The sequence below is a fragment of the Sinohyriopsis cumingii genome, chromosome 5 (genome assembly GCF_028554795.1).
Source record: "Sinohyriopsis cumingii isolate HCF-2022 chromosome 5, ASM2855479v2, whole genome shotgun sequence".
Classification (NCBI taxonomy): domain Eukaryota; kingdom Metazoa; phylum Mollusca; class Bivalvia; order Unionida; family Unionidae; genus Sinohyriopsis; species Sinohyriopsis cumingii.
Window position 1 is genome coordinate 72686275 of NC_142965.1, and position 14159 is coordinate 72700433.

Genomic DNA, 14159 nt, shown 5'->3' on the forward strand with positions numbered 1-14159 from the left:
ATATCTTGAAAAGCAATGAAAATATGTCGTGGTGCAGAAACCCCCTGCTGTGATGCTATATGCCATGTACATGTACCATTAACGTTACTCTTAACACTATCTGTGGTTACCGTAAGCCATGATAAGCAATCGCTGTTCTTCAGCAAATACCTGGGTCATTACCGGCATCCACAACGAAAGTTTCGTTAGTATTACTTTATCAGCATCAGCCACAGGTCGCCATATAGCATCATTGTCATCACCTTTTCTATAAAGTACAACTGTGTGTTTTGCTCCACAAATTACTTTTCTAACATCTTTACAAAAGCAAAATATATGCGACAATGGAATTGCACATGAAAAACTTCTACGACCATCATCACTCAACATTAATTTATGCGTTTTAAATCCTAAATTGTAATTAGGGTTGTGACTATGTAGCAACAAAAATGCATCAGCGGATCTATCTATAGCTACAGCTGGTTGTGGATCACTCGAAGTATTACGTGTCACTTGTACATAATGAAATGGGTTGGTATCAGGACGATCAGAATTATCCTTGGCAAACATCATTGATGGACCAGCTGATCTTGTATGATTATCAGAATATCTTGCCAAACCTATTATTGCTGTAGCTATATCAACATTACCTTCAATTGATTCAATTTTTTTCCGTCAATCATATACGTAGCGTTTTCAAACAAGGCCATAATTCCATTATTAACAAAACCAACTTTAATATCATCTTCGTATTCTGTATCATTTGTTCTTATAATTTCACCTTCTGCTTCAATAAATGCTTCAGCGGGTAAAAAATATCTACTCGTATCTTGAACGTGTAATTCAATTTGTCCACGTTGATCTGGACTTCGGGCGTCATAAGAATAATACTGAAAATCACGTACTGATTCATGTTTAAGAACCGGTTTGTCTACGTCAAACGCAAGGTTGGATTCACGTTTAAACATTTTATTATAATTTGTTATCATTTAAAACGAAGACCACTTCCTGACACCAGACTTATATTTTTTTGTTCAGCCCCTTGATTTATTAACGCTGCTAGCTTTTGATTTGCGGCTTGATTTATTACTTTACTGACATTTGCAGGCATCACCTCAGTGCTTGGTAATTTTACTGGCTGGACCACTTTTGGTTTACGTATTTAACTGTGTTAGTCTATCCTTAACTGCCAGGAACGCCTTACTGGCAACGTTACCAATAGCACCAGGAGCTTTATCCCGAATAACATCAATGGCTTTCATCGATAATTGTTTTACAATTGGCATTGCTTTAGGAGCTATTCTTGTAAATAATCCCTTAACAACATCACCGAGTCCATTTCCATAAGTCATCCTGTATACGGGTAATCGGGAATTTGCCACCCTGATCATAATTGGTCTACGATGAGAATTGTGTACAATCATTTTTATTTAATTATTTATTTATCTAACAATTAGTCACTGTGATAGTCATCAACGAGCTTATAAATAAGTTCTTGGTAAATATTAGTGTCCATGATACCACCTTGAAATAATCGTCGACAAATATCAGCTGCTTAATTGGTTATTTCTGGTGAGTTATTTCCAGCTCGTTTACCTCCTATAAGAATTTCTAGCCGTTGCACGTCATCGAGGATATTGTTAGAACAAACAGGGTCACTTCCCAAACCACTTCCGGTTGCTCCTTCTTCTGTTGTTTCCGTGCTTTTCTTAAATAATCTTAAGGGTGATCTTTCTTCTTTTGATTGTTTTAGTTCCTGCATCAACTTTTGCTGCGGCTTAGAAGATTGTTGTTGTTCTATCTGTTTCTGCTGGAAGAGTTGTTGTTGTTCTATCTATTTTACATTCTCTTTATACAGTCTCTGTATTTCTTCAAAAACATTTCTCTATTATAAATCATCATCTCTGGCTTGTTTTTTGTTTCTATATATGCGATATATCCATTTAAAAAGATTATCATCATTCACTCTTTCAGAACCGGGGTTTAAAATACTGGATTTATTAAACATGCTAATTAATATTTTTTTCAGGTAATTTTTCTCTTTTAGTATTTCTACCATCTTCGACAAAACCTTCCTTAAATTTTGCAATCAGTTCAATATTTTCTCTTCTTGGTTTAGATGCAAGTTCTTTTTTTACGTCAGCGACTTCAGTACGAATTTTGCTGATGCCTTCAAGTATTTATTCATCGTCAGGCAGAGGATGAGCTACAGCTATTATAGTTGGAAGTTCTCGCAAAATCTTTTTTTCTTTTTTAGTTCTTTCTGCTATATTTTCAGCCTGCGCAGCGGGTTATTTTAATACTGGAAGAATATCCTTCTTCCTCTCCTCCTCATCCTTAATATCTACCCATATAGCTTTTTCAGTAACTGCTGTAATGGTTTAAATAACATTTCTGTACCCGTAGCAAATACAACTTGTGCTTCTTGACGTTCTTGAAGTTTTTGCCTTACGGAATCACGAACAGGAAGAAACTGTTTGATTGCTTCTAGTCGCTCTCGTTCTAATTTAATGGTATATAATTCTCCGATGTTAGCCATTATTTGGTATAGCGATGATTTAATTTATAGCAGCAGAGAGGGTGGGCTCTCAACTTGGCACCGACACAATCTGAGATTTTTTCGCTGGTCGCGATAGCCAGTAAATCAAGTTGGAGTCTATTAAGTTCGGTGAACAGGGCTGTATCATGTCGAAAAGATTTTCCAGGAGGGCTTTTTTTTTAATCTGAAGGCGAACCATTTAGAGCTTGCCCGACCTCTCTGCTGATATACTTATGCATAACATGAGACTATGTAATTAATAAAATATGTTGAATCTACAGAGAACGGTAATAATTTGTTTTAACCTAATTCAGTACACAGGAAATATTTCACTGGCGAGTCTTCATTGTGAGACATTCAGATCTGAAGTTGATGAAGAAATAAGAAGAAATAGTACATTCAGAGAGGTCAATCCCGATGTTGTTAAGTCCTTCCGCGCTGAAACATGCATTAACAACTGCAATAATCACGGCGATTGCGTTAATGGTATGCATTTAAACATATTAATAGTACAAGATAATGATGTACTGATATCCTTTGAATCCAACAAATGATAAATCGTGTGTGCTTATAAATAATTTGATTTGTACGGATACATACAACTCGGCAATGCCAACTGCTCAGATATTTACCTTTAGATATTGTTTTTGAAGATTTTCAAGTGGAAGTAGTGAATTTTACATTGTGTCATAATTTATGCTTTCACATATTCAATATAAGTTGATGTTTTAATGTATTTTATAGAATTTGCTGTTGTAGGTTTAACGCCATTTTTTAGCACTAGATGGGCTATACATTGCGCCCAATAGAAGAACCCTGGAAAACCCCGAACGGAATCACCGACCCACCGGAGGTTACAGGCAAGCTTTCTCACCTATTCACATTGGCCGAATCCTAGACTCGAACCCACGCCGACAATGGTGAAGTGGCAGTGATCCATAACAGTAAGATCCTTAGACCACTTGGCCACTCGGGGCCGCCATATATATATATATATATATATATATATATATATATATATATATATATATATATATATATATGTGTGTGTGTGTGTGTGTGTGTGTGTGTGTGTGTGTGTGTGCTTGGTTATTAAGAAATCTATTCTATCTATTTTACAACGTTGTGCAGTCTCTTTTTTATGTCACTTGATAAATAGTCCACGAAAATACAAACAATTAAATAAATAAATAAACGTCGTCGTATATGTTAGGCATATATATATATATATGAATCACCCAAATGAATCCATAACATAAAATTTCTTAAACCTATAAGCGATTAGAATTTTCATGCATAGATTTTTATTTACGAAGTTGAAAACTACATCGAGAACAGCTGATTCAAGAAGTTATAATATGTCAGCTTTTCAATACTTGAATAAAAATAATTTAAATTTGTTTAGCGTAATTGCTAATATTTATAGGATGTTTGTTCCATAGTTCTTCTTGAGTTTTACAGTTTATGTGTTTCTTACTCATTGCAGGGTCCTGCATTTGTCGTGCCCCCTACATTGAGGACGATTGCTCTGTGTCCTTAACCAACTTTCCTGTGGTGGAAGATACATACGCTGGTGGTCTGTGTCAAAAAGATAAGGATGAATGCTGTATAGAAATACCAATATATGGAGTTCGCTTTGTTAAGGACATTACCAAACAAAAACTAGAGATTTTTCATGTAAGCATCATGGCTGAGTATTTATTTAAGAGATTAATATAATTTGTTTCTGAGTTAATTGTGGTATGAACTGCCAGGCGCTGCATCACAAAGCAACAAACGTCCGAAGGACGTTATGTAAGCTGTGTGAGCAATTGTCAGTTTATATCACACTAAACTCATTAAAACGTCTTCCAACTCTTTTAATGGCATGTTTAATAATTTTATTCATTCATACATTTATTTTTACTTTGATATCTAAAGATATTCCCTTTTAGTTTTCGAGTCTAATACAAGGTATGCATTGTTTTTGAAGGCGTCAGATACCTAGCTATTTATAGAAAAGAGGATTTTCAATCTGTAACGTAATAGCTACGTCAGGATCAAATACATTCTGCCAGTGGTGGACGATGTAAGAATATCAACATTTCACAGCAGGGTCTTAATATTTTATCTACATTGTCATACTGAATATGAGTAGAAGTTCAATATTTCAATCAAAGAAATTGTTGTTTTGTTTGGTATACGAATGACCTTTGGATTTGATGCTTTCATGAGTTCAATTTGACTTGGCCGAATCATCGTTGTCCAGGCACGTCAGCAACCGAGGATTAGTAAATAGTTATTGTATTTGGGGTCCAATAGTCAAACAAAGCAAGGCATCGACCGTGACGATGATTGAGTTTACGGTTTATACAGAAATAAACGCAACGGGGTCTGATAACATGATTACATTGTAACCTATGGAAATCTTCCCTTCATTTAATGATGAAACTGCAATTATACAAGGTTTGCTTCTTACAAATTGTTTCTTTTTCTTCCAAATAGACAGTTCCATCAGCATAAAATCGTTGATAACTTTCGAAATGCTGTATTAGAAGAACTGCTTCTAAACTATTGATGTCGTATCATGCAGAAAATTAAAAGCCTTGCAGTAAATTAAACCATGGATGAAACATTAAAAGCATCAATTCTTATGGTTTGCACTCTATCTCATTTTTATAACTATATCCAAAATATTCATTGACTTTCATGATGTAAGTATTTTGAATTTTTATTACAAATTATACAGCTTTTTTAAAAAACATTTCCAGATATATCTCAATGGCACCACAGTCTTTGAAGAACCAATGGTAAAAGCCATTCCAGTTCTAAACCCTTTCGAAGCGCACATAAATGTGCCTTGTGATAAGAGAAGTAAACGTTCAACAGACTCTGACAATAGTTCCACACCTTTTGTAACAGGAACGCGAGTTTCATTGACAAATGATGGTACAAACTACGGTCCAGCAAAATCCTACTATGTTTTTGACTCCAGATGCCAGGGGATACTGCATGATACCAATGGATACACATTTTACCTTCAGGTATATATATATATATATATATATATATATATATATATATATATATATAGAGAGAGAGAGAGAGAGAGAGAGAGAGAGAGAGAGAGAGAGAGAGTGAGACAGACAGACAGACAGAGAGAGGCTCATGACAGCCCTTTAAATCTAAATGGATTCAGCAATGGATTGCATATGTTATGGACTGATGAAAATAAATGCAAGAATCTTGCAAATAACAGTACAAAACTGGTTTTATCTAAATTACGCGTTTTGGGCTCTCATTGAGACTTCGACAAATACCATTTGGAAGAATTTAAACAATGAATACATGTAAAAGTTGAAACTACAAAATTTTATGTTTTTATTCTAAATTGAATTAAAGCTTGAAAGTGTTTGATATGTTCATTATTTAGCTTAAGCGCGACTTATGATGTGATCAAATAATTGATATTGATCTAAAAGAGATCAGCTATGGTGCCATTTGACCTCTAAGGTAAAGTGGTGTAGCTGTAAATTGCATCTGAGATATACCCTATGAACGTCTTTATTACACTAAAACTTTAAATTTCAACCACACATTATTTGAACCCTTCCAGTCTTTGATCACAATGGAACAACGTTCAGTCCATTTTTCAGGCTCTTGCGCTTTCTAGTCCATTCGATAAGCTGGCATAATCTCTCCTTACCACCTGGAATATAATGATTCGATAGGTGGTAGCCTGACTATGTTTGGACATTTAATGTTTGAATTTGCCTATCCTAGGAATCCATACATATCCAACTCTTATATTAATTGATTGATTACATGGATTTACGTCGCGTGTGCCCAAAAGGGCATGTGACTATTATATTATGTTTACCTTTTCAACCACATGCCTTCCCATTACAAAACATGGCCACATTTAGAATGGATTCTTCATAGACCGGATGATGATATTATAAAGTCTTCTTTAGTGTCCCACGAACTTTAACGTCATATTCCGTCTCACGTATCAGTCCCTTACACTCCATGTATGTTTTCTACCACGATAAACTTCCGTATGACAAATAGAACCCAACTAAAGCATGACATCCAATGTAAAGAGCTTAGAGGTACTTAAGAGTATGTGCTATACTATCTTCACATTAATATGTTTATTATTATTATTATTATTATTATTATTATTATTATTATTGTTTTTGTAATGAGAGAATTGGCCATATCAATAATAACACTAGGAATATCCACACTAAATACCAGTACACACAGGTTCTCTGTCTCCCTCCATCTGTCTGTCTATCTCTCTGTCTGTCAGTCTGTCTGTCTGTCGTTCTCTCTTTTTCTTTCTGTCTCTAACTCTCTTTCTCTCTCTCTCTCTATCTCTCTGTCTCTCTCAATATACATCGTTGTGATATTTATATGACCTCAATGAACACGAGTTATAGTTCACTTTATCAAAACATAGACGACAGAATAAGAACTGAAATAAATTAGTATGACTCAACATATAAAATAGCAGGAGAAACGATTCAGTGCCGAAATTTTGAAATTGAATTAGAAATAGTTTAAAAATATATCAGAATAATAAAAAAATTATTTTTCTTTGTTTCTAATGAAAGGATGGAGCATGTTTTATAAGTGGTACGTGCTACAATGAAAGGGAGCAAGACTCGCTCGATCCATGCAATAGATGTCAACCTACACACAATCGCTTCTCTTGGACTTATGGTATGTAATTACAGTTTTATGTCCGAGGTCTTACCGCATAGCCAATATGTAGCATATCATGACGAAGATTTTCATCTTATAGCCACAAGCCTAGTAAAAACATATTGCAAACATAAGTATATATACATTACTCAGATGTCACAGAATAATATGTTGATCATAAAATAAATAATGTACTAATTTATGTAGATTTAAATTTCATTTTTAGTATTTTGTAGAAGACTTAACAACATTATTGGTACGAGGCTGTGCTCGTAAAATGAGTAACAGAAAATAGTGAAGAAAGCAATCTTTGTTAAATTTAACAAATAATTTATTTCCCTAGAATACAAACTGAAAAAGTAGAAAAAGGAACTTACGATATTACGAATTAAGTCCAAAAATAATCAAATAATTAAAGACACAAATCCTAGTAATGAAATGTCCTGAATACAATTCAGTTCAAGTTCCGAGTAGATCCAAAATTGAAGGCGATGCCGTGTCTGTTATTGGCTATGATGTACTGATGTGTCAACAGTCTCTTGTTGAATCACATAAATTTTATTCCAGGTGTGAATTCGGTATAAATTCTAATGAATGTCTTTATCCAAGAATTGTATCAGGGCACTTTTGTATTTCCAGAGAAAATAACCACTTGAATTCAATCATTTGAACAAATACAATTCAGCCCAAACTGGTCACATCATAATACAACTTAAAGTGCTAGATGTTAAAGCACGACTGGTAACATACTCACAGACACAATATAATATAGTTCTCTGCTAGACCTCAGGTAATAATTAGCATGTTTTGTAAGCAACCATTGCCTAATGGAAAATAACCTTCTAGGATGATCTAATGAGCCTTGTTTATTTACAACACGATAGCCTATAAAATTCACTTATGAAGTTTCGAAACCCTGACCCTGATCAACATATTTATTCGTTCTTTGTTTACCTTAATAATAATTATGTTAATAAGCTCATACATATAGAGAATAGTGAAGCTAGTATCAGTTGTTTACATAAATGAAATGCAAATAATAAAAAGAGTCAGTTAGATCAAGCAGTATATGAACTCAATTTTAAACAAGGTCAAGTCCAGTAAACAATGTTACATTACAATAACATGTAATGAAGTAAAATTAATTTAAGCTAACAGAGAAACACATAAATTAAATATACATAACACTTTAGTTTTAGAACGTCAAAACTGTTGTAAAGTAGAAAATTGGGATGTTTTGTACGCAGGCTGTCAAAGACATATGCACTATTTTTTGACGATAAATTCGATCTTAAACCATGTCATACACTTGCCAATGTTTGGCATTAGCCGTGGGCGTTTTTTGTGCAGGGAGAGCTTACGATTACAGTATTTGAACTTCTAATCGATTCACGTTATCAGCGGGACTTACAGGTTATATTAAAAAGAGTCAGTCCACCTACACTTGGAAAAGAAAGCTCCGGAAACAGATTTAGAACCTAATGAAAGCCCCATTATTTACTGATATGTGCAAACAAATTGTAGATCAGTATTGCGCATCCATTTATAGCAAATAACATGGCAGAAAGATGTTTGTTTTTTCCTTTTTTGAATTTGTTTTGCTGTTTTAGGTCCTTCTTCATCAGTGCCAATACTAATTGTAGTCTGACATGAGGCAATATTTTTATTAATGACTAGAGCACTAAACGTGGTGGCATTCGACTTTCTACATCCTTGTTATTTGCTAGATAAGTGAATTACCAGGACATCTAAGAAAACATTATAGTATGCCAGATTTTTTGTGGTCCAATGAGCTGACAACTTATCAATTAACTATATTTGCAGAGGTAGTTAAAGTGGATAATATTCCAAGGATATTCAAATTAGATAACTCATTCCGGATATATCATTTTGTTCCGGGCGGAAAATAAATATTGCTCTACATGCCAATTCCATAACAAATGCTTGAAAAGATTTTTAATAAACCCATGTCATAGAGGTCATATCAGCATATTAAAGCATGCATGTTTGCAAACTTTAATTTTAAACTGTATCGTATTAGTGTTGTATGACGTGTATATATTGTCCCATTACATGATTTAATCTATAACGCCATCAGTAACATCATCATCATGAATTGCAACATCAACTTGACGGCCATAGTAGAAGCCAGACGCCAATGAGATAACACAAACTTAAATGATCCGTGATAATGATTATATAATAAAGTCATACTTCGAACATCATTGTTTATATGACAGTCACGTCTTATCATGCGGCTATTAAGTGATAGTAAAAAGATCTGACTTATTGAAGAGTGTTTGCTTTATGTACCCTTAGTGACATCAATGACATTCATACTACATTTTGTCAAGCATTTGTATTTCATACAAGATGTTTGGAACCATCATATTAGGCCATATATAATATGTTATACAAAAACAGTTGAAACCCATGAGCTATCCCAGATAATTTTGAGTAGGTGCCTACACCGTTTACCGTGAACTAGAAAGAGAAATTTATGTCGGTCTGTGCTTACAGGGGAGTGCTTTGGAAGAGACACAATTATCACAAGCATTGACTAATTTGAATTACTGTTGAATAAAAACTTACACAAGATGTATTAATAAAAATGTCTGAAATTAACACGCATTTGAAAAGACATTCCTAAATTTTTTATAGTTCAAATGGTGTAAAAATAATTGTCTTTAAAATAATTTAAACTCAAATATTGTTTAAGATAAGGAGAGTTAGATTGGTCGATTTCAGATCGAAATTATTATTTACTTCATAAATGAGAGATCGGTATGGATGCGAAGGAGTCTTTGCTATCCCCGATCTACACTATAAACAACTAGGACTTATAATAAAAGTATGGAAGCATATGTGTAATAATTCCATATACAAACATTCAACCCAAATAAAGACATTGGTATTCCAATGCAAAAATCAACCCGATGTACCAGGCAAAACGTTTGCAATACGCATGTACAGTAGGGAAAGGGTCTTCCAAAATATCACTGCGTTTGTTAGACCATTCACTATGTCATAGACTCAGTCAGTCAATGAAATTACTATGTTCTCTACAATACAGAAAAAGTCAACTATTAACTGTAAAGAAATGCAACATACATTTACTGCGCATACTAAATGTTTTATAGCCATACGATAGAAGCAAGAGAGGTGAATAATTTCTAGGGGGTTTAAAACCACATTTCAATACTTCGCCTGCACAATATTCATAGGAGAAGCAAACCTCGTCTGTTCAGTGACTAAGCAAGAATTGATCGTACTGTCCTCAGATTAGCAATACGGGTGCTAATATTTTGATATATTGATTGACTAACAATTAACATCTTTAATATAACTCGGAGGAGAGAACAATACTGAACATATATAATCCTCCAGGTCTTGCTAACAAACACACATCTATGTATGTATGTATGCATGTATGTATGTATGTATGTATGTATGTATGTATGTATGTATGTATATATGTATATATATATATTTGGTCCTTGCAGAATGTACAAGCAGTAATGATCCTCAGGTCGTAAAGGATATGACAACTGTAATAATTTCTGTCTGCATTGGGACACTGGTGATTATATTAGTGATTGTATCGGTATCTATCATCAAGTGTTGCCTCAAAAAGGAGAAACGGTAAATATTCATGCTCACACCTACACTGTATGCTTGCAGGTGTGTCTGACGTGATATTAACTTAACATGAAGAGTCAAAAATTATTTATGCATTAACATTATTGTTCAGATGTCTTTATTACAATAAAAAGAATTAAATTGTGTGTACATATTAGAAATGATATACGATTTACCAGTTGCACATTCGATGAATAGCTTGAAAGATATGCATGTGATTTTACACAATTTCTAGTTAAATATTGTGTCAGCTACTTTAATTTTCTTCAGTTACTACACAAACACAAATCATATGTTTCGTTGTGTTACCAGTGAGTATGTATATCCATCATTTACAGTTAATAAATTTATATCCGTAAACAGTGTTATATATCACGTGTTATAATAGCACAACTTTGTAATTTTAGAGATTACGATCTTTACCTTTTCAGAGTCGCTGGACAGTTTGAAATTAACGTCGCAGTACCAACAACTGGCCCGAGGACATTCGACAAGACTATGCTGTTTTGCAGTCAGCGGAGCCTGCGGGATAATGGAACCGAGGCAATGGGAAATACCTACGATTCCCGAAATCCTTCTAGGAATAACAGACCAGAAACTCCAGGATTTACGTCCTTTCAGAAGATTTTCCTAAGAATGGAGTTGCCTGAAAAATAATTGTAATGTGTTTAATTAAATCCCATTATCAGTTATAAATACAACATTACTTAAAGTTACATATACTGTTGACAAAATATAGCTAAAATATCACTGATGTATTTGTTCGAGGAACATAACAAAATAGCAAGGCCCTTTAGTGAATCGAGCAACGCATAGAACATCGGTGAGGAGTAAAAGTTGCAAATATATATGTAACTGAATTTTGTATAGAAATTTCATTTTTATATGGTAGCATTTTTTATATTTTCGTATATGAATAACATAGATTGCTGCGGTTGAATACATTGTCTCTTCTTTAAATGCGTTTTGCGTCATGTAGAGCAAAAACGATATCTTTATCAACTTTTCGTTTTCCTTCAAAACAATATTATTGATGAAATGACGGAGAAACTGTTCAAATATCCCATTTTTGTATAAATCCAATCGTAACCATTTGATCTTTGGAACATTATAATAGTATAACAATGTATAAAGGCATATATGCCCAGTATCAAAGAATAGCGCATCGTCCCTAAGATAGGGATGCTGTTAGTGATTTCACGTAGTATCACCATCGTAAATTTGTACATAGCTATATTTTTAGAACGTTTCCTTTAATAAGGTGTGTTTTCCTTGATTTTGCTTTTCTGATCTATTGTTATATACTTCATAGCGTGTGTATCTGTGTGTGATCATGTAATTGACTTTGTATTGAATAATGTTGGTTTGCTTTCTAATATTCGGATTTCTGTAGTTTACCTGATCAGTGTTTGTATGTTTGTAATTCCCAAGACGGAGGCGATATTCATTCAAGCAGATTATAAGTCTAATTTTGGACAAAGATTCGCTTGCTTCTTACTCCTTCCGTATATTATTCTCTATTTCGATTTTTCTTCCTGCTTCTCTTAATGTGCATATTAAAGTATAATTTATTTACAGACTCACAAAATGGGAATAGCCGGAGACAACACGTTAGTTCAAGGCTATATAAAGGTATATGAGAATAGTATGCATTATAATGTTTCTAATTAAACTGATCATAGTAGAGATGTATAATGCCATTAATTCATGTGTAATGTTTTATTCCAAACGAGTTCATTGCAGGCGAAAATGTACCACGGCATGTTTCTTCATGGTGTTGGATTGATTCAGATTTTAAATGTGCGATTTCTATAAAGCGGATTAAATCAATGAATGGCTAAGCTCAGTTTAAATACAAAGGAAAACGCAAGCACTCAGTATGCTGAATGCAATAGACAAAGCACAGAAACTTTTGCAAGTCAAGTTTCGTTGTACAGTTTCTTCGGATAATTATCCATAACTAAAAACGAGTTCCATTTTATTTTTTATTAATGAGTCGTATCAATTCGGGATTGCTGAAGAGGAAAACTTTTGTTGTTAAAGCGGGAATGGTTAAGTGTAAGAAAGAAAAGCCTTGTATGAAATTAAACAAAGGAATACACTGTTTGACTGTAATTAGGAACGTATTTACACAATGATTGCTTGCGAAATATTTTTTGTATTTCATGAATACAACATAGTTGCATTTTTGCTATATATGTTTTGATTTGCGGTGTTGTACGGTAATTATCTTACAATGCTTTCTAGTTACGTCTCTTTCTCGCTTCTTAGTATTATTTTGCCTTTTTACTTAATATGTGTTTATTTATCTTTGGACCGAACGTTCGAATACCTTTCAACATCTTAATTCGTATATATATATATATATATATATATATATATATATATATATATATATATATATATATATATATATATCATAAAATCGAACATCACATATATGAAAAACACCCTGATGTTTACAAATGACTCATTAATGTAGGATTCTTTGTAAAGCGATTCATTATTATAGGAAATCATACCTGCCAAGAATGAAAAGGTAAAGAAGGACATTTATAATATTCTATGTAGATTCTGGCTATCAATTATTGCTTAATTACACCCTGATCATGAACTGAAACAGGCTCCTAAATTGAAAAAAAAAAGTAATGCTTTATCTGAAAAGTTTAGACTTCGTTAAATAAAACAAAACATTCATAATCAGGCGAAGAATGTGGACGACTTCAAGTTGTATCACCCTTTGCATAATTATACACGATCTAACTATATGTTATATAACATTTGATAATAGTATCGTGTTTTTATTTTGCTTGTGCGTTTTGTAACAGATTGATGTACGTTGTGTTGCGTAATCATATTCTATAATTTGGTTCATAGCAGGCATAATAATTTTATGTCATCAGTGTATTTTTCCCTCGACTGCTTACCATATAAAGGCTTATATTATTTTCCTCCAAAATAAATTAGACAATCAATTGCAAGAAACTAGATGTTGCATTTTTGAGATATGATCTGAAATAAATTGCTATTAGAAAGCTTCCTTCACTGCTTATTCTTCATCTATATTGACCATATATATTTTCCCCCTTCGCTCCAACTTTGTCATTGGCGTGTAATAAAGACTTCTCAATTAACATGCTCACAGTATGTACAAAAAAATCTGACTATTAGAGAATTTTTAAAACTTTGCATATACTATGTTTATATTGGCTGAGATATTTATTTTAAAACCTAAGAAACTATATGATAAAACACGGTAGTTCAAAGCTATAAAAGAAAATTTAAAATAAAACATTTCATAGCAAAGACTTAA

At 33.3% G+C, this 14159-nt stretch overlaps 1 protein-coding gene across 1 annotated transcript in view; it reads left to right on the forward strand.

Moving 5' to 3' along the window:
• LOC149799436 (von Willebrand factor D and EGF domain-containing protein-like) overlaps positions 1 to 13886 on the forward strand; it is a 62136-nt gene extending 48250 nt beyond the window's left edge. The window contains exons 15-20 of the mRNA XM_089958779.1: positions 2833 to 3004; positions 4005 to 4195; positions 5269 to 5541; positions 7117 to 7225; positions 10711 to 10849; positions 11278 to 13886. Of these exons, the coding sequence (XP_089814905.1) occupies positions 2833 to 3004; positions 4005 to 4195; positions 5269 to 5541; positions 7117 to 7225; positions 10711 to 10849; positions 11278 to 11503 (1110 nt within the window). The 3' untranslated portion in view covers positions 11504 to 13886. The remainder of the gene's footprint in view (positions 1 to 2832; positions 3005 to 4004; positions 4196 to 5268; positions 5542 to 7116; positions 7226 to 10710; positions 10850 to 11277) is intronic.
• Positions 13887 to 14159: the final 273 nt, after the last annotated feature.